The following is a 20,236-nucleotide window of genomic DNA, read 5'->3' as shown; positions in this document are numbered from 1 at the left end:
GGAAGGGAAGATAGCCACATGAATAAGAGTCACAGATGGAATAATAGAGAAGTTATCGTTCGGAACAAAGACACATTTAGATAGAGGAACTCCACTTTGGCTGCAGTAAGTCTTTCTGATCATCCACTCAGCATCATGGCAGCATGTTCAGAGGTTGTGTTCAACATCGATCATGGCTACCTGGAGGGTCTGGTCCGCGGGCTGAAGGCTGGGATTCTCACTCAAACCGACTATCACAATCTGGCACAGTGTGACACTCTGGAGGGTGAGAGCAACACTGGCTTCATTCTAGACATTTCATATTTAGAGTACAGTATGTTTGTTTCTTGCGTGCATATAGGCACTGGAGTGGACTGTCTATAGATTGCTATATGTCTACTAACTAATGATGCATTCCTTCCAACCGATCCTTATTGCGCTTACTTCAACAACATGTCTGTAATTGTCTGAGATCACTGTAAGGTATAAGGTGGGGTTTTTTTATTGTACAGAAAACAGGAATAGCTTCTAAAATAATGACTGGGTGCATTGACCTCCTGCTGTGCTCAGTTGTTTTTATTGGTGTTTAAGCCAAAAAGAGAAAAAAAGAGCGTCAGGAATCTTCTTATTCTATAATCCCTCTGTCCAGCATGAACGCAAAACCCGCTTCTGCCAGTATTTTGGAAAAACTGCAGCAGAACGCAGTACAGAAAGTCTGAGGATGAGGATATAAATAATAAAACCTGCAGGCCAGTGAAATGGCTCATAAAGTTGCTTTTACTTTAGAATGCAATGTTATATGTTGATTGAAAGTTTTTTTTAAATATATATAATTGGTCAATATTGATTGATCACAAACTTGATCTGCATTTAACATTTGAATTTGGGCTGACAGAACTTTGAAATAGGGGTCATGGAGAAATGCATACTCAAGCTCAGTTTTATAGTTATTTAGCCTATAGTCAAACTACATCACTTTCTAGTCAGGTTGTATGATTCAGTTAAATACAAAAGTAATAGATGGAAAAATACAAAGAAGTGTCATCTTCCCTGCTCATTTTGAGACTCTTGCATGACGCAGCCAAGACCACACTGATCTCAGTGGCGGCTGTATGCAGTTATACCGGGGTGTCGTGGTAAAAGGATAATCAGGACAGGAAGACTCTCATGTTTGCTGAGAAACCACTCCAAAGGATGGGCATATTTGTTTACTTTGTATCTATACATTGAAACTCTGTTTAGATGAGAATATTCCGAAAAGTTAAATACCCACCCATCTGGAGAGAATAATGCTTGGATAAGGGTTTAAAAGGCTTTGTGTATCTGTTCGTTGAACATTTGCCTTGAAACCTGTTTGCTATGTTGCTTGTGGAAAAGCTCCATTCTTATAAGACTTAAAGATCTTACGTTGGACTCGATGTGGTGGACGACTGTGCATCGGAGATTTCTCTATCAGCATTTTACAAACCTTTAAGAAAGCATCTCTATGAGTACATTTCAGTATTCATATGAAAACATGTATTTTCAGTCCATCTCAGAAACTCCATTACAGCAAATACTGATTTTATTTTTCTATGAAATCAGAATTAGCATCAGTCTCATATTTACTGGGCCTATAAACAGGTTTTACTTGGATATTGAGAAAACAAAGAGGATCTTCTCGTCTGATGTGTAATACATGAGCGCACGGATGGAGCCCAACAGCATCCAAAGTCCTATGGGATGACATAAAAATGCATTTTTGTTACCTGATGACATAATAATCTTATTTGGCAAAGTGGAAATAGCTGTTTCAACGGTGATGGTCATGGCATTCTCAAAAAATATTGGATCAATCTCGACAATTTTGTCTTCTATCAATCATTCCGAGCCAAACACATGGAAAAACTGTCTTTCAAACCTCTTTTAAACATCTGTAGACAGAGCGCCCACAGATGCTTAACATCTACCGTGATGGGGTTTGAAAGATCTACAGGGAAGAGTTGGATCTAACCCCAGATAAATTGCAGGTGTGCACATTTTTTGAGAGGTACCCAAGAAGAGTTCCTACAATAGGATGATTTAAGTATATGAATAATGTTATGTTTTTTATACATTTTTGCAATGAATAAAATGACCCCCCCAATGTTTCTTGTTTAGAAAAACATGGGGCAAGAAAGCGCAGTCCATCACTAAACATAAATGAAAGTCAGAAAATTTTCCAAAGGCATTGTTTTTCCACTTAGTGCGTCACCACCCTGACACGTGGTTTTGAAAAGAATAATGAATTTGGACAAAAACAGGCTCAAAATGTAATAAGCTCAGTTTATGTATGTGTCCGTAGTTGAATTGCCATGATACTGGCAGACAAACAATTTTGCCAAAAGCCACAGGGCTGCGGCTCATTGCATTTTTTATCGTGATTTGTGATTTCCTGAAAGGAATGACAGAGCTGTGGTTCATTATGGTGCTTATTATTATTTCTCATTTCCTGACTTATTCTAAATGCATCTTTTAAAGAAACATGATGCACTGAAAAGAAATGTTATTAGGGAAACAATCTTCTCTCCTCAGACATGAAAATGCACCTTCAGAGCACAGATTATGGAAACCTGTTTGTGTCGGGTGAAGAGGGACTGACTGTGTCTCTGATGGACAGCAGGCTGAGGGAAAACCTGGTGACTGAATTTAGCTATCTGCGCTCCAATGCCCTGCCGCCGCTCTCCACCTTCCTCGACTACATCACGTATGTATGGCATACATTTCCTGTATCTAAATACAAGAGGCAATAGATGACGTTCCCTACCTGCGGTTGCCATAGCTACAGCTACATGATTGACAATGTAGTGATGCTTGTCACCGGGGCCCTGAAGCAGAGGGACGTGGCAGAGCTGCTCCCACGATGCCACCCACTGGGTGCGTTCGACCAAATGGCAGCAGTGGGCATCGCTCGCACGCCAACTGAACTCTACTCAACCATCCTGGTCGACACACCTCTCGGTAGGCTCATTATCTAGTACTTCTATTACTGTATTTCCAATTCAGCTGGAGGCCGTCACTACATCGCGCTTTTCATATTAGAATGTATACATTGGTGTTAAGCTGTAATAGCTATGGGTTGAGAGAGGTAATTTTTGTACAACTTCCTGTCATAAAATTAACTCTAACATTATGAAATTAATTCTAACATAATGTTACTTTTATGTAAATGAATATTAGAGCAACAAATTATAATCATGAATCTCTGATTGAATCTCATATTGGCATTAAAATGCCGGCTCATCCACTAAAATATAATAACAGCAATATTAATTCATTCGTTTCTTGAAATTGGGCCATTTTTGTAATTAATGTCAAATACAGAGCATTAATTAAAGAGTATTTTATCTCATTTCTTGTGATAATGACATATTCAGAATAAAATCTATTATTAATATGTATCTGAAATAGGTTAGAGCCCCCCCACCCCCACGATTCAGAAAGCAGCAAAAGCAGTACAGAGAATAAATGAAAGAAAAAGTGAGCTGCAGTTTCAGGTGGTGACTGAAGAGTGATGAAGTGATCAATTGTATATCAATTTTTCTATTATTTTATTCACTCCTGCTATGGCGGTCTCTTGTTTAACTACAGAAAGAGACATTTCCTGCTAAAATAATAGGTTAAAATTTGTTTTCCAAATGCACCAGATGACAGATCTGTTCTACAGAGGAAGGTTTTGATTTAGTGAGTACAAGTGCAAAAAACAACAACAAACAAATAAACAATAAAAAAAAAAAAAAAAAAAAAAAAAAGGCAATTTTTTTTTAAATAAGGAAGAAAAACTGAATTTTATTACTGAGGAAAGAGCATGTGAAAAAGTTGAACTCTGGAACAAAACATATGAGACATCCAGCTCATTCAAAATCAAATGCATTTGATTCGCCCTGAATGTGTCCAACCTCAAACATTTCCTGTTTGTTTATAGTGCGTGTGTTTGTGCATGTGTGTGTGTGTGTGTGTGTGTGTATCATAGCTGACTTTTTCCAGGATGCTGTGTCTGAGTCCAACTTGGATGAGATGGAAGCCGAGATTCTAAGAAACAAACTGTATAAGGTGACATTATATTGCCACTTATATAATTCGCCACAACACCCCTGTCAGACCGTGATTTAGAAGTGCAATGAATTTGTTAAACCTATTATATAACATCTGTTTATAATAGCATGTGGAGAACTGGATTTATCCTTGTTGGTGGAGGTTAAATGTTTAGATCAGAATTGTAAATCATCACTTTTTATTGACATTAATCCTTTTTGTTCAAGGCATATCTAGAGTCTTTCCACTCCTTCTGCAAGAAGATTGGTGGTGCTACTCTGGATATTATGTGTCCCATCTTGGAGGTAGTCTAAGAATTTCTGCAAGCAACCCTTTGAGTATGAAAAAGAAAAGAAAATGTCACTGCAATTGTATTTCTTGTTACAGTTTGAGGCGGACAGACGGGCTTTCATCATCACAGTGAACTCCTTTGGGACGGAGCTCAACAGTGCCGAAAGGAATTCTTTGTATCCATGTTGTGGTAAACTTTACCCTGAAGGATTGCAGTTGCTGTCGAAAGCAGAGGATCATGAACAGGTCAAGGCCGTAGCTGACTTTTACCCCGTAAGGCTGAGCTAATCTTCAAGCAGGTGGCATTTTCTCCATGTTTTTGGGTCAAGGGGATTGACAGGGACCGACAGTTGGCAGTTTAGAAAACGCTAACACTTTTGCACCAACTGACCATGACTGTAAAAAGATGTTTTATGTGTCAACATGACGAATGGGAAGTGTGTGTGTGTGTGTGTGTGTGTGTGTGAGAGGCCACGATTTCTTTGAAATCTCACATGAGGTGAGATGATGTGTCAGTTACTGCCACAAGATTAGTCAAACATGTCTATTTGTTTAATCTGGTTATTATCAAAGAAATGTCATAGAAACAGATTAAGTCTCAACCTAGAACCATTTGTATTGAAGCGTTCGTAAAATGAATACGACAATGTTGAAACCAGCTCTGGAAAAAAAAATCAGTTGCCAATATTAATGAGAAGTGTTTTCTTACAGTGATCTTCTTCTTCTCCTTTCGGCTTTTCCCTTCAGGGGTCGCCGCAGCGAATAGACCTTCTCCACTGACCCTATTCTCTATATCCTCCTCTCTCACACCAACAACCTTCATATCCTCTCTCACTACATCCAAAAATCTTCTCTTTGGTCTTCCTTTAGACCTCCTGCCTGGCAGCTCCAATTCCAGCATCTGCTTCCCAATATATTCACTATCCCTCCTCTGTATATGACCGAACCATCTCAGTCTGGCTTCTCTGACCTTCTCTCCAAAACACCTAACATGTGCTGTTCCACTGATGGACTCATTCCTGATCCTATCCATCCTTTGTCCTTTTAATCTTCCTTGACACCAGACTCATCCTAAAAAAACATCATCCTATGCTGTCTGGCTACACCCTCATGTACAACTACTTTGCAGTCATTGATCTCAAAAAAAGTGTTCACTACAGCCATTTCCATCCTTTTTGAAAAGTCTACCACCATCTGTTCCTCAGTGTTCCTGTCCTGTATACCAAATCTGTTCATCCCTTCTTCATCCCCTCTATTTCCTGCTAACAACTGAGGATGATGATAGTTGCTGAGTTTTGATACATTTTTACAAGTTAAAAAAATAAATAAAAGTCTATACCTACAAATGTATATATCTAAATTTGGAACAGGACCAAAAATTCATCTTGACCTGATCTGACCTTGTAGAAGTGGTAGTGGAAGCCTCATCCACAATATCAACCCTATTTATGGGTCTGTTTAGAAAAAAATCAATTTATTGCCAGCTACAACTTAACCGTGATCCCAAGTTATAAATACAAGAGAAATATGTAAGAGCTCAGTGAGGTTTAACATTAGGGATGCAAGGCGATAAAGGTGATCTTATGAATCTCCTCGACTTCATCGCATGGAGGAAGAGCTAAACATCCAAAAATGTGAGACACACATTCACAAATTCACAGATTCAATGCCATACAGGCGGATGATACCTCAGACTGGAGGTGGCAGCCAAACTACTTTGCATGGGAATAAAATGATCTAATTATGTAAATGGAATACAATAACCCGTAGAGGGATACTTATCCACAAATCAATTGGCTATGCCCCATATATCCTCAAATATTGGTTAACCAGGATAGGCACTTAGTGGTGCTAACCCTGGAGCTACACGCCGTTGCCAAACTAATACAGAATTACGGATCCTTCTAGGATTATTGAGAGGAACATTACACTCTCAACTGATCTGCAGGCTTTGTTTTTGTCTTCAGACATTTTTCTCAACTCGAGCGCAGGAGCCAGAGTGAGGCCACTTTATTACATTATCGGTTAGCTGATGGATATATTTCCCTTGCACTCAATCACATTTGCTTTTTATTGATGCAATGTCTCCATTCCATCCAAAAATCTCACACTGATAATAACCATCTGAGCCTGCTTGTGGTAAAAATGAGCAATACCAGCATCAAAAACCCACGTGAAGTTTTACATTCTCCGTTTGACCAGTTGCAGGGATTTCTGTCCTTATCAAACTTTTGACCTAAATACATGGGGAAACACGTACCAGGCCAAAATACAAGAAATAACCCTCACTTTTCAAACCACGTGGTACATGTTTATCTAAACCTCTCCGCAGACCTACAGAAGAATCTTTGATGACCCCGAGCCAGGATCAGATTTTAAGTCTCTGGAAGATAGATTCTTTGAACAAGAGGTAACTAATGTTTAAGTTGGGGACAGAGGGGTGGGTCACCTTCCACAGTAGAAAGCAGACAGCAGACTGTGTGTGTGGTGTGTGTAAATTTGATTCTGCCGGCCCTGACCAGCTTCATATTTATACTCCCTCAGGTGAAGATAAACACACTTGCCTTCCTGCAGCAGTTCCACTTTGGGGTATTTTACTCCTACATCAAACTGAAGGAACAAGAAAACCGCAACATCATTTGGATTGCAGAGTGTGTCACACAGAGACAGAAGTCAAAGATACACAATTACATACCTATTTTCCTGGGAAGAAATTGAATAGCTACTAAAAAAGCAGAATCATAATAGCCTTTTTTCAGATTTTAATAAAGGCAATTCCTCAAAAAAGAAGAAACCTTGATATTACTTTTCTGTTGTAAGTTTGGGTTTTGAAGATTAGTGTGTGTGTGTGTGTGTGTGTGTGTGTGTGTGTGTGTGTGTGTGTGTGTGTGTGTGTGTGTGGTGTGTGTGTGTTTGTTTGTTTGATTTAAAGTCAGACAAAGATGAGCTTCAGTGTTTGTGCTGCACAGGAAAATATAAACATTGTAACTTTAATAACTTCACATTATCGCTCCGTCTCTCTGTCTAAACGGGACAGAAATGCACAGTAAATTGTAGGTAAAGAGTCAAAATAGAAAACTATTCAATGGGAAACAGTGTAATATAAAATATAAGAATATAAGAAGTGAAGCTCAAACAGTGGTGTAAATCTACATATGTCATAGCAGCTAAGGGAAGTCATAAATCGACCATCATTCCTCTTCAGGCTTTCACTGAAATAAAGACAAAAAAAAAAAGGATCGAAGTTACAAAAGGCCATTTGTCATTGCAGCAATAAATATAAAAACAACAGGTTCCACCTGACTGCATATAATTAATGACCGGCGAGTCTAATCATGCACATGGTTGTCAACTTACAACACTGGACAGGGACTTCCAGTGGAATGTAGTTCTGCTGGCAGAGATGAACAAAAGCAGATGCTAAACGGCAAGGAGCTCTGGTGGTGCTCATTTCACACACTGACAGGAACTGACCAGGGTCCACCTTATGGCGCAAGCATACACACATGCAGACACACACGTACATGCACGCACACACACACAGAGCACTCAGTGAAATTGTCTTGTATCAGCATAAAATTCAGATGCATTTTTCTGTTGAGTACAAAAACGAAAAATATTCAGTTTTATCAGCTAATCCCCCTCGTGTCACGTCCTGAAATACACATGAGGGTAGTAGAGTGACTAAAACCAGATACACTGGAAATAAACACACACTGATCAAACTTTTTCTCTGAAATCTTTTTCATTTATATGTTTTTAGAAGAAATTGTTTTCATTTGTCAGCTCCCCCCAGCATCTGCGGTGGATTTTCTTCTGGAGAAGATTTTCTCCTGGTCATCATGTTCGGCTGATGAACTTAGTATCTGCCAAAAATCCATTAAAGAGGTCAGATGTCGGGGGCTACACACTTGCCTTTAGATGGATCTTTCCCATCAGGCAGGAACTCGAAGACTGATCCTAAAGTCACGCTGAGGTGGAAAGTATTTATGTGGTCTGCTTTCATACTCACCACTCTGAAGCAGGAACTCAGCGGGGAGTCAGGAGAGGAGAACAGAGAGTCACATGACACTTTGGGGACACGCTGGCTTAAAACTGGTGGGCTAATGCACCTTGGTCTCATCTGAGGACATATCGAGATGTCAAAAATGTCAAAATGTGCCGATATTCAGGTCATCAAATTGCAAGAGGAACTGCATCCACTCAACTTCTCTTGCCCTACCTGCCAACTTGAGAGAAAAACTTCAGGGTTTAGCGTCAGGGATCCATCGGGCAATGCAAAATCATTGCCTGCTTCATTGTCATTCGTCCCCAGCAGACCAGTGGACGTCCCTGGACACACAAAATGATATATTTGTCAGCACAGAAACTTAGGATTCATGGTTATGGATAGTTATGAATAGTTTTTGACATTAATTTCCGTACCATGTAACCATCCATCGAGAGTCAAGCTGCACACCTTGAGCGTCAGATCACATGATACCGACACCCCATTCCCATTGGATATATGCACAAGGCTTGAGCCTCTCCTGACAGTGACTCCACTGTCACTGTGAAAAGCTTGTGTTATTTCATTGTTGCAGTTGGCCTTCACCTGCAAAAGACAATTTTTGATTTGTTTTTCTAACTCTTGTTTGTCTTGATTTTTTTTTTAATATATTGTCTGTCAGATACTTTCCCAGACAGCTTGTGACCACGAGCAACAAAATGCAACAAAAAATAAACTTTATTTTGTAACAACAATATTTACTGCATTTTTAACCAATGACTCGAGCGCAACATTTCGTCCGTTTCTACTCACAGGTATCATAAATTATATATTGCCAAATATCAATACAAAGTGTGAGAATGGCTCTTCTTTTTTTGTTATGAAACAATTATTACAATGTTAAACAATGTTATATGAACCTAAAACCTACCTAACCATCCAAGTCAACACCTATGTTTAGTTTTACATCTTTTGAAGTTTTTCTGTTTGTTTGTGTAAATCATCATTAGTTTTTATCTGTCGTTAAACAGATGCCATGTATGGATGCAGAAATCCATGTGGATTAGTTACTGAATGTCAACACAATAACAAAGAGAAGTCAGCCCTGCATTATCTACTCATGTCTTACAAAAAGTCAAGAAAGTGATTGCATTTTGCTCTTGTCAGCTTCATAAGCTGTTTGTTTCACACTGGATGTAACTGTACACTGTAGAATTATATAATAACTGGTTGCCATAACATAATGTCAATCTTTAGAGATATTTTTTTTATAATTCAGAAAATTATCACAAAGAAAGTTGTTAGTAAATAACAACATACATGTTTTAGGGCTTTTTATTCAGACATGTAGTTAGTGTCAACCACGCACCTCTCCATTGTGCTGAATGCTGATGGTACTGTTATTAATTCCCATCAGTAGCAAATTCTGTGAGTCCGGGCTGAGGACGAGTGTAAATGACGGGTCAGCGCTGATGTCATGGGCCAGGAGAAGAGGACATGAGGCTGGGAGCTCATATAGATGGCCATCGAACGTCACAACAAACTGATCCGCCACCAGCAGAGCTTGGTCTTAGAGAAGGAGACAGAATAAGAAACAAAGGCAAGGCTGAATTGTGTATTCCATCCTATTCAAGCATCATATATGAGAATTTCAATAAAAGTAATGTTTCAATTGATGACAAGTCTTTCTTACAAATGAATGGACTGTCCATTATCTTCCTTTTGAGGCGGTAGAATTCAGCCGTGGGTCTGATGGAGACGAGGGTCCGCAGAGGCCTCAGGATCCACTCCTCTAACAGGACCCCCATCATACCCGCCTCTGTCACCCTGGACCAGTGGACTTGTGGCAGTGGCACTGACACCATCACTGAACACTCACTGGAAAAACACAATCACTTCGGATACCTTTCTTTTTGTTTCTGTTTGTTTTTAACTTATTTATCTTAAATATATTTTATTATCTTCATTTGATTATCTTTATTTATTTATTACTGATAATCTCTTCCTATTTATTTATTTTATCTATTTTCGTACCGAGCATCGGAGACCGCTTAATTTCCCCTGGAATCAATGATTCTGGTTCTGATGATTCTGATTTATTTATTTTAAGATATGAAATCAGGTAACTGCTAACATGGCTTGCCATTAATTACAATTTCAAACAAGATTAAAATTTGTTATGACCACACCTCAAATTATCATGGATTTGAGCACATGGAACTCATTGGTTCTGAACTTTGATAAAAATATGCATGAATATATCAATACATTTTTATTGAAAATAAGACAACTATTTTGAAAGTCTTGCCCCTATTTTATTTACTTGGCAAGTGGCACATCCCAGGACCCGGAGAGGATCATCTAGCGTAGTTCTGACATGTTTGGACCTGCTTATAATTGAAATAAAATCATGAAACTCAAACTAGATGATTGTTACTGTAATATTTGTACTTTTCCCATGGTCACAATAGCAGCTCCTGGCCCGTTGTGAGGCATTGCTGGTTTAGCTTCACCTGGGCTGACGATTCCTGCTCACCTCAGTCCACGTTTAGGAATTATTTTCTTCGTAAATCTTCATCTTCTTCAGCAATATCTGTGACAAACCAAGCCTTGTGTATTTGATCCATGTGGTACTACTAAATCTATAGCTTTCATGTGGTAAGTGGATGCTTGCTAAGCTCAGTAATTTGTTTTGAGTAAATTTTTGTTATTAGGATTGCGGATTTCATTTCTGGGATATCATGCAAAGATTTGTGATTTGTTTACAGTTGTTTCTTCACGGAAGCTTGTTTTTGTGGACGTTGAATGGGAGCAGATTTTGTTCCTCGTACTGATGAGGGAAGCTATTTGTTGAGTAGTGCCGTTTAAGTGGAACCAACACTGTCCTTCGGAGGCCAAACTGGTCAGCTCAACAAGGAACCAACCACTGTGTTGTTTCTGACTTAACTGGAACACAGAACAAGGGTGAAGTCTTTGTCACGGGAGCAGTGTCTGGTTAGTTTCTTCCTGTGCCTTCATTCTTCAAGTACCCAGAAGTATCTGCCTAGATTGGATAAAGGTATAGTCCTTCTTTTCAGGTGTTTGAAGGTTTTAGATAAACTGCTAAAGGAGCCCTTGTTTTTCACACTTTGTCTCAAGCAAATATTGAGAGAGCAAACAATCTACGTAAGGCATCCCAAACAGCAGGGAGGGGATTCACAGCAGCCCAGACATGATTAGCTCACTATGTTTCTGCATTAGTTCTTTGTGTATGGGGCCTGCATACCATGGTATAATGAGGAATGTATTCCTTCTATCTCTAGAAATTATTGTAAAATACTAGCATATATTTCTCTCATATGTTCAGTACCTGGGGGAGTATTTGTAGACAGAAGCCAGTCGTTTCCTGAGTCCGGACAAAGCCATGGCCAGCCTGGTTTCAACCCAGTTGTAAGTTTGCTGTCCTCCCTAATTCACAGAACGGGTCGTCATGTACAATCAGAGGTGCACTCCCAAATCTGCTTGGTATGAGCTACTTAATGTCAACAGAAAGACTGAGGGGAATGGTTTTCTCACCATATCCAGGGTGACGCCAAGTGTGGCCACAAAGGCCTGAGCAAGCGGCCTCAGCTGAGGGTTTTCCAGCAGCGCAGGCACGACCTCCAGCAGCCTGTCAGTCATCAGCAAAACAGCCTCTCTCCACAAAGCCTCGAGCTTCTGGCCCTTCACATCCTGGTAAACACCTGCCAGTGTGGCAAGAGGCCCTGGAGAGTAAAGAAACATAGATAAAGACTGATCTACGACTGAAAACTGTTGAAACAAAAAGCTGCGGCGTGAATTGTATGGGTCAGAGTGCTGCGTTTGAGGAAAAAAATCATGGAAGTGAGGACAGAAAAGACTGCTGACATGTTTCACATAATGCAATAAAGGAAGAGAGATTTCATTAATGATTGAGTATCTTGGAAACCATTTTATTCTCGCCCTGCAAAGTGAAACAGGGAACGTTGATACTGCAAACATTAGGTTAGTGTGGAATATTTATCAGTACACATTGAACCGACAACTGGATCGACTTTTGCAATTTGCAGAGCAAATCTTCCTGATAGAAGGTCCTCATTTTGAATACTTTTCCCCTCAAGAGCATAGCATTTACACTGCTTGCCTCTTCCGTAACGTGTTACGTAACAAAGCATGAAAAGCTGGCATTTTAGCAAGGAGGCACAAACCCCTGGGCACAAAGATTAAAATCGGAATAGTGCTGATTTGAAGAAGAATGATGGAATTGTCTCCACTTTTAAAAGAAGACAGAGATGGGCAACTGTGCAAAAAATCAAGAGGAATGTGCATGAGTATGTCCTGGGCAAAGGGTAGTGTGGGGGTTAGGAGGGGTGCAGATCCATCATGAACTCCTCTGTTTGTATTCGCAGCGCAAGTTTGTCTCCCTGTCCTTCGGCGGCATGAGATGGGTGCCTTAGGCAGGGTTCGCCTGAAATACTGACGAGTGAGATGGGGGTGGGAACGTGCTTGAGAGAGGTGTGGGCAGGTGAGAGTGAAGAGAGATGCATAACAGAGGTGAGGGCTGCTGGTGAAAAAGGGGGGGCGATGAGTCAGACAGGTGACACAAGTGAGGGTCACGACTGAGACGGGTGGAGAGGCGTTGAGGGACGTGCGGCATATGGTTAAATCACGTGAGGGACTCACCTGAGGCCGGGGGAAGGCTGAACAAAAAGGTTGGTAAGACAGTGGGGAAGAGACATTTAATATAACTAAATCTGGTGTACCAAAGCATTTTCTACTCTTTGGGTTTCTGCAATAATTCATGCATCAGTCCAAATCTGGCATCAACCTGCCGTGCCTGCGACACACAACGCATTTTGTTAATAAGCTGGTCAGCACCGTCTCTGTGGACTCACTCTTAAGCTCTTGTTGTCCCAGAAGTGAGACCTGCTCCATCAGGAGGAGATAGCGAGGCAGGCTGCTTGTTACAACATGGCGAAGTTGACTGTTCTGCCATAGAACTAGCAAACCACTGTCACTGTGACCCAACAGAGCCTCTACTTGCTGGGACAAAAGAAGACCCACGGCGCTCAGCTCCTGCAGCAGCTCGCTGTCTGTAGACTGGAGAGATTGTGGAAATGAGAACCAGTTTCCGTCATTCAAACTGCAAGGTAAAAACAAGCATCATGTCTTAATCTGGACCAGTGCGTGCTACCTGTCTTCTGAACTCAGTCAGGAGTTGCTGTATTATCTTGATCCTCTCCAGCAGTTTGCTCAGTATCTGAGAGCTCAAAGTGTGAAGCCCTGCCTGTGGAAGTACCGATCAGTGAGTGAAAATGTCAGACTGAGCGGAGTTAAAAAAAAAATAAACATGACAATATTTCACCTCCACTGCGGTCAGACTCTCCAAACAGCCTCTCGCTGTCAGGATCAAATGTCGACCGTCCTTCCCCATGAATAAACTGCCCAGAACGTCAGGCTGGCTGCTGCTGCTGCTGCTGCTGTCTCTGCGTTGCACAGCCAGCGTCAAACTGTGATTTTTTCCAATGCAAGCTTCCACCCTCATCACCTCATAAAGGCTCACACCTGCACATACATCATGTATTTCATTTAAAGGCTAAATATCAATCATATAAGTACCAATAAACATTTTAAAATCTAAAATAAAGTTGAATGGGGAACTTGATGCAGTCTATAGTTTGGGAGGTGCGCGGATTCGCCCTCCTATTTACGGAATGTGAAAATAGCTCTGTGGACACATAAGTCAGTGTAGTCTGGCCGGATTTCAGGGGATATACATAACCCTGCATGACATTATAGAAGAAAAATACAGGAGGGAATGTTTCATATTTGTTTTAATTTTATGATAGCATTGCAAAAAAAAAATCACTCTGTGGTTACCATTTTTATAACCCGCTGTGGTCTGAAGACATCTTCCCTCCATGGTGCCATTCATCCATATCTTCTCTCTACCATCCAGTCTTGCCTGCAACTGCAGACCAGACCCTCGCCGCCATGACAGGCCGCTGCCCCCCACCTCAAAACTCCAGTTCCCCATTCTAGACTGGAAAATAAAATTGAAGACAGTTGTAGGATATTAGAGAGGTCCCTCGACTGACTCGCAAGAGAGATAAAATCCTTACACTTGAGCTCGGAGTTAAATATCACGTATTTTTATGACTCTTCATAAAGTGTTAATGACTGGCTGTCAATTTTTTTAGTTATGCTAATAAATCTTAATGAAGCGATTCTATATGAGCTCATATCCAGTCAAAAAACTAAACAATATGGTATATACTGAAGATTTTCATTCACAATAACTATATGATAAACAGGATCTCAGCAGGAGAAATTTAGACATTATATCACCCAGCCGCTAGCACTATCCTAGGGCTGCTACAATGCTATATATATACTGTGTTTGGTTATTTAGATGTCTGAGGTGTGTTATTTTTTCTAATTGAATAGTTTAAAACAATATTTTTCCAGCAGTATTACTCAACATGTTATTGGATGACAAAATATGAAAGGAAATTGGGTTACTAGACTCGAGGTAGAGACGTTGTAATGCAATTCCGAGGCGATCTTTGAATGGGCTTCTCACAAATTCAATTACATTTCATCAGGCGCTGGCTGCATTTGGAAAGCCTCGCTAAAGTGTTAAATTTGTTTTTCTCATGGTCCACCTTTTTTCCATTTTGAAACGCAGACAGACAAAAGATCGTCAAAACAAAAGCAGCTGTGACGCAGTGAATAACCCGCAGCAGAAGTGATCTAATTTTCCAATGAGGACTGTGAATTTTCCTCACCGATAACATGGTTTCATAGACATTTTAAAGAGCGTTCCCTCAAGGCTACTTTGTCATATATTTCACTGTCTCTATTAAGCAAGAGTTTGCTATTTCAGTGGCTGGGCCTGCTATCAGATGCTTCTCAGTGTTCACCTCAGCAAAGAGAGACACGTTGGTCCTCTGAGCGGAGGAGGAGTTGGTGAGGGCGAGGGTGAAGCTGCACTGGTGAGGCCGGCCGGTTACCGACAGGTAAGACTGAGTGAAGAGCAGCTCTTCTCCTGAGTTCAGCCGGTGGAATCCTGACCAGGAGAGGGTCTGCAAAGGCACACGGATCACAGTAGGATATTGTGATGATGAAGACATTGTCCAAAAACCACCTGCATGATGAGGAATCATTTTTAATTTTGTTTATCAGCTCGCTAGTTTTCTTGTTGATTTCCTTTTTAGTAAACTTCACGGTGGTGCGGTGGTTAGCGCTTTCGCCTCACACCGAGGGAGGCCTTTCTGTGCGGTGTTTGTATTTTCTCAACGTGTTTATGGTGGATTCGTCCGGGTTCTCAAGTTTCCCCCCCGCAGTCTAATAACATGCAGTAGGTCAGTTGAAGACCCTGAATTGCCTAAAAGAGAGAATGGATATATGTCCCTTTATGCGGCCCTGTAATCGACTGGCGAATCCTATTTCTGACCCGATGACAGCTGGGTTCAACTCCAGCCCCCCTGCAACCCTGAGTGCAGGATGAGTGTTATGGATAACAATTAAATGAATAAATATCCCAAATTTTGTTTTCCTTTAAAGCCATTCAAGCTTCACCTAATGCGAGAGATGTGCTGCAAACATAAAGGCTCTCTTCCAGTCAATGTTTGTCTGTCCTCCCCGACCAATAACATGGGTTCAGAACATTCAAACGTGGTAGAACCGAATAGTCCGAGGTGCGTCGTCTTAACTAGTAAAGAACTAAACAGCACGTTGTGTGCAGGACAAAGCTGGACAAAATATACTGAGCGTGTACTCACAGGCTTTGGGGGACAGAGCCCCATCACCACTGTGTGATCCAAGCGATCTTTAAGATTGGTCTGGACTTTAGCCAGGAGCGTGTGTGAAGGACAGGGCGCGGAAGACACGTTGTCAAGTCCAATATTAACCATTAAGCTGTGTATTCCCTCGTCACTTTTCTACAAAGAGCAAAAAACATCAAACTGAAACTGATCAAATTGACAAAACTCAAAAGAATAAGAACCACATGAGACTGTGATTTGCTGAAAAACACATGGTTTTGTTTCTCTTGATTTTTTAAAATTCAGACAAGAGGCAGCAGACTGATGCTGTGTGTACCTGATACTTCATGCCTTGCTTGAAACTCCTGTGGTCCCATCTGAGCTCCGCATTCTGGTAGTATGAGTTACCCTCCTGGCCAACAGACACGCATCCTTTGACGGGCAATGCTACTGTCTACGTACAAATGACCGCAAACACACACACACACACACACACACACACACATACACGATGCACACAACATGTAAATTAACACTCATATAAGACTAGTTATTCGTGTCGGGTTTGAAACTACCTGTTGGGTGGTGAGCAGAGCACATGCCTGCCCCCTGCTGGAATTGAGCTGCCATTGTTTGCTGAGGCTCAGGGAGACGTTTACGGGCCTTGTGCCGAGCCATGACAGATGGGTCTGGATATAAATAATTTTAAAAAAGTATAGCATTTAATTAAGATAACAACAAACTCAAGTGATTTTACTTTCCTTTCGACTCATATAATTCATTATGATTAGTCATGATTAACTGTGTTTGTAACTTATCCCGACCTTTTCTGAGACTAACGCTACTTATGTGTTCATTTACTTAAATTGTCTGGTTTTATATCCCTCAGAATCCCTCTGTCGCTCTGTATGGGTGTTCTCTGCTTAAAAGATGTAAGAAAAAAGAGCAAATAACATCCTGCAAATATGAATAAATCGTCTTTCTACTGTGACCGTACATGTGAAACATGTTGAAAATAGTTCTGAACTAGGAATACTGTTTTGCAGTTGTTTTTCTCAGCCTCTTTCAGTACACATTCATATATTCCCAAACTCATATTTTCAGAAGACCTGTAAGGGATTGAATAATGGCCACGAAGATGTATGACCAGTATAATATCTCAGTGAACTCGAACTTTAACTCCTCATTTTGTAAATACTCCCACTTTATCATCCGTGGGACTCCAAATTTGCAAGGTCACAGCATCATAGAACTTAACTTTCGGGCGCCCCGTCTAATCAGTTAAGCTTTGACTCACAACCAGCAAATTTGGAGAAAATCCCTCAAGGAGTTCCGGAGAGATCGTGTTCATGATAATAAGATGGACACCATTAAAAAACACATAATGCCTCCTGCCGAGGTCTGTTGGCAGCAAAGGCATTAATATGTCAACGTACATAAAATAGGAACTCATTTGTGGATGAAATTATTGGCCGGACCAGGGGTCGGCAACCTTTAACACCCAAAGAGCCATTTGGAACCGGTTTCCATGGAAAAGAAAATACTGGGATAGCTATTACCTTTTGACGTCTAAAATAATGGTACCACTGTATATATCGCTTTTTCTTACCTTTACATTTTGTATAAACAACTATAGCGTGTTGCTCATTTTTGAAATGTCTTTAGACATTGACTTTTTATTGTTAGCCAGATTTTCTCCACAAATTAGGCATACTGATAGGCCACTCTCGTCAAAGGCAAATGCAAATGAATCTGCCCAAGCATCATCAAATGTTCTATTTTCCTCAGATATTTTTCTTTTCTTACATTTCTCCATATTTTGCCAGAAAACTTTCTTTGGGGTAGAAAGTCTCGACAAATTGATGGCATTTTGGCGGGTATACCGGCTTCCGTGAGTGTGACGTTTATTTTGAGCGTCAAAAAATCATTAATATAATTTCATTTTAATATTTCAAGATCACAATAATCTTCCAATTTAGAACTAAAACTAAAAAAGGAACCAACACAAATATAATACACTTCAATGAGATACTTAAAATTTATTTTCCCAAGCCACTTGAAGCCGCAATGTAAGGATGAAAGAACTGCCGGTTGCCGACCCCTGGGCTAGACAGACAATTTACTGCAAGCAAACGTGGGTGTGTGTGTGTGTGTGTGTGTGTGTGTGTGTGTGGTCTCACCTGCTGGCTGCTGCTATGTTCCTTTGATAAGCTGTTTGAGCGTGTATGCACAGAGAGTTGGCTCAGAGCTGAGGAGAAAGGATGTTTAAGCTCCAGTCTGGTTTCATTCAGCTCCTCTGAGCGACTCCACGAGCTGAGAGCTCTGACCTTGAGATGAACAAACCACCATAAGCCCCAAATGATGGAGAAAACACAAATATATATAATCGATATTTGATAATCGCAGTTATTTTCACATGCTTTAATGTGTTTTTAATGTTCCAGTCATCAATATAATCGAATGTAACTATATTAAATTGGAGAAAACCCAAAAATTGTATCTTCACATCTTGGCATCCTGACCTGCTCCAGTTTCCCATTTTTCATCCAGGAGAGCAAAATACTGTCCAGCTGGCCCAGTGAGAAACGCTCCAGTGAGACATCCAAACTGGTCAGACGGGGGAGGCAGGTGATTTGAACTAAGGTTAAAGAGAAACACATCAGTTATGTCTTTCAAGCTAAAATCACAATGTAGGAGTGCACGAGATAAAGTCCTTATCAGAAGTCCAGCTTTACTGCAGTGTTACAGTCCATATTATCATGATTAATATTAATATACATTTGTATTATCGTTTTGTAAACGTCAGAACAGTCATAGAGGACTTAATCTGAGAACTTGAGTCGACCTCGGGATTTCTGGGAGTTTTGTCAAGTTATGTGGACAGAGAGCAAACCTTTTGCAGATGAGCTGTGAGTTCATAATATGAGAGAATAACAGAAGTGCTTTTTTTGAGCCCAAGCCGTTCAGCACTTCATAAGCTGACTGATCGGCGACAAGCGGAAAGTCTCTAAGAAGATCTAAGATAGGGACTAACATGATGCAGATTTGGTTTATTTAAAGCACATTTTGGGACTTACATGAAATATTTATTCTATTCACATTCTTGCTAAGCATATGGGTGATATGTAAATTTCACACAAAGCTTAAGTATGAAAACTTAATAGAACTTGATAGCTGAGAAGTTCTTCAGACATAAAGTGTAAGTGTTTACCCTTCAGGGTGTTGTTCCCCATCTCCAACCCTGGCGGTGCAGAATACAGAGCAGACAAACTGAGCTCATGGTTTCCCCACAAGGCTCCATGCTGAACTTGGTAACTCCAGTCTCGAGATTCATACAGTGTTTTCACCACAACTGTCCTGGGGACCAGCTTTAACTACAGAGCAGAGAGTGGATATGGATGGATGGATGGATGCGAGGAAATCTCAAAGTCATGTTTAGTGTCTATTTCAATGGAAATATCGGATAAAAACCAGGATTGTGGTTCTTGGTATGAAAAACTCCAAAAACAATACATTTACAAAAACAAAACATTTTTAACTGGTGGTTTTTGTCCAAACACAAATAAAAGCAATTTTGTTAAATTTCATGGGAAAAGGTGATGACTTAAGAGGAATTGTTTGGATGTGAAAGTAGTATTTAACTTCACATAGCAATTTGCGTGCACGATGATAATTAATTCAGGTCAGGGTACGTATATTTCAGCAGTACTTGAGGGTACGAGTGCTGGAACTCCAGAGTCTGTCTGTATCCACTTTCGATGACGGCTAGCTCCCCCAAGGCCGACAGCCTCCTCCGGCCTGACAGCACCTCCACCAGTCCTCCCACACTGGACTGAGACTGGTTCAACTGGAAGGAATTTAGACAGATGGCAAGACTTGTTGTGACACACATTCTGACAATAATCCTTGCACAGCACGGCTATTAAAGAGATTTGTTTGTTGTGCCAATCGTTTTTTTTCCTCCCACCTGTGAACGGACATTGAGCTGAGGTGGTAAGAAGACCAACAGTCTGGGGATGTTCTGTACCACCTTCACCATCAGGTCTTTGCTGGACGGAGAGACATGTGTTAAAACAGCAACAGTAACAACTCTGATGCTGTCTGGGTGTTTGTGGAAGATGTGATTACAGCTACACCTTTCAATACTGTGACAAACACACCT

At 40.6% G+C, this 20,236-nt stretch overlaps 2 protein-coding genes across 2 annotated transcripts in view; one reads left to right on the top strand and one right to left on the bottom strand.

Annotated features, from left to right (window-relative positions):
• Positions 1 to 17: 17 nt before the first annotated feature.
• Positions 18 to 7,177, top strand: LOC147219129 (V-type proton ATPase subunit d 1-like). The gene is made up of 8 exons (XM_086172452.1): positions 18 to 265; positions 2,533 to 2,704; positions 2,780 to 2,958; positions 3,971 to 4,050; positions 4,260 to 4,337; positions 4,420 to 4,596; positions 6,656 to 6,733; positions 6,868 to 7,177. The coding sequence occupies exons 1-8, from the start codon at positions 136 to 138 to the stop codon at positions 7,039 to 7,041; spliced, it is 1,068 nt and encodes a 355-aa protein (XP_086028578.1). The 5' UTR covers positions 18 to 135; the 3' UTR covers positions 7,042 to 7,177.
• A 7-nt stretch (positions 7,178 to 7,184) lies between these two features.
• Positions 7,185 to 20,236, bottom strand: part of apoltp (apolipoprotein lipid transfer particle homolog) — a 36,703-nt gene continuing 23,651 nt past the window's right edge. Inside the window, exons 53-74 of the mRNA XM_086173128.1 lie at positions 20,042 to 20,123; positions 19,784 to 19,921; positions 19,286 to 19,448; positions 18,597 to 18,712; positions 18,255 to 18,401; positions 16,650 to 16,763; positions 16,412 to 16,528; positions 16,093 to 16,251; positions 15,232 to 15,393; positions 14,189 to 14,351; positions 13,674 to 13,873; positions 13,503 to 13,595; positions 13,204 to 13,408; positions 11,867 to 12,054; positions 11,661 to 11,758; positions 10,005 to 10,189; positions 9,681 to 9,880; positions 8,749 to 8,917; positions 8,546 to 8,655; positions 8,336 to 8,446; positions 7,681 to 7,807; positions 7,185 to 7,535 (exon numbers count right to left, since the gene is read on the bottom strand). Of these exons, the coding sequence (XP_086029254.1) occupies positions 7,525 to 7,535; positions 7,681 to 7,807; positions 8,336 to 8,446; positions 8,546 to 8,655; positions 8,749 to 8,917; positions 9,681 to 9,880; positions 10,005 to 10,189; positions 11,661 to 11,758; positions 11,867 to 12,054; positions 13,204 to 13,408; positions 13,503 to 13,595; positions 13,674 to 13,873; positions 14,189 to 14,351; positions 15,232 to 15,393; positions 16,093 to 16,251; positions 16,412 to 16,528; positions 16,650 to 16,763; positions 18,255 to 18,401; positions 18,597 to 18,712; positions 19,286 to 19,448; positions 19,784 to 19,921; positions 20,042 to 20,123 (3,058 nt within the window). The 3' untranslated portion in view covers positions 7,185 to 7,524. The remainder of the gene's footprint in view (positions 7,536 to 7,680; positions 7,808 to 8,335; positions 8,447 to 8,545; positions 8,656 to 8,748; positions 8,918 to 9,680; positions 9,881 to 10,004; positions 10,190 to 11,660; positions 11,759 to 11,866; positions 12,055 to 13,203; positions 13,409 to 13,502; positions 13,596 to 13,673; positions 13,874 to 14,188; positions 14,352 to 15,231; positions 15,394 to 16,092; positions 16,252 to 16,411; positions 16,529 to 16,649; positions 16,764 to 18,254; positions 18,402 to 18,596; positions 18,713 to 19,285; positions 19,449 to 19,783; positions 19,922 to 20,041; positions 20,124 to 20,236) is intronic.

Source organism: Fistularia commersonii, chromosome 25, assembly GCF_037954325.1.
Source record: "Fistularia commersonii isolate RoL2024-O1a breed Wild chromosome 25, RoL_Fcom_v1.0, whole genome shotgun sequence".
NCBI lineage: Eukaryota > Metazoa > Chordata > Actinopteri > Syngnathiformes > Fistulariidae > Fistularia > Fistularia commersonii.
Note: the sequence above shows the minus strand (reverse complement) of the source record. Positions and strands in the feature narration are given on the sequence as shown.

Bases quoted from the DNA above. Each gene is read 5' to 3' on its own strand.
- LOC147219129 (XM_086172452.1), top strand. From the start codon at position 136: ATGGCAGCATGTTCAGAGGTTGTGTTCAACATCGATCATGGCTACCTG. The intron at 2,959-3,970 runs GTAGGCTCATTA...TGTGTATCATAG, and splicing joins CCTGGTCGACACACCTCTCG to CTGACTTTTTCCAGGATGCT. The intron at 4,338-4,419 runs GTAGTCTAAGAA...TTCTTGTTACAG, and splicing joins TTATGTGTCCCATCTTGGAG to TTTGAGGCGGACAGACGGGC.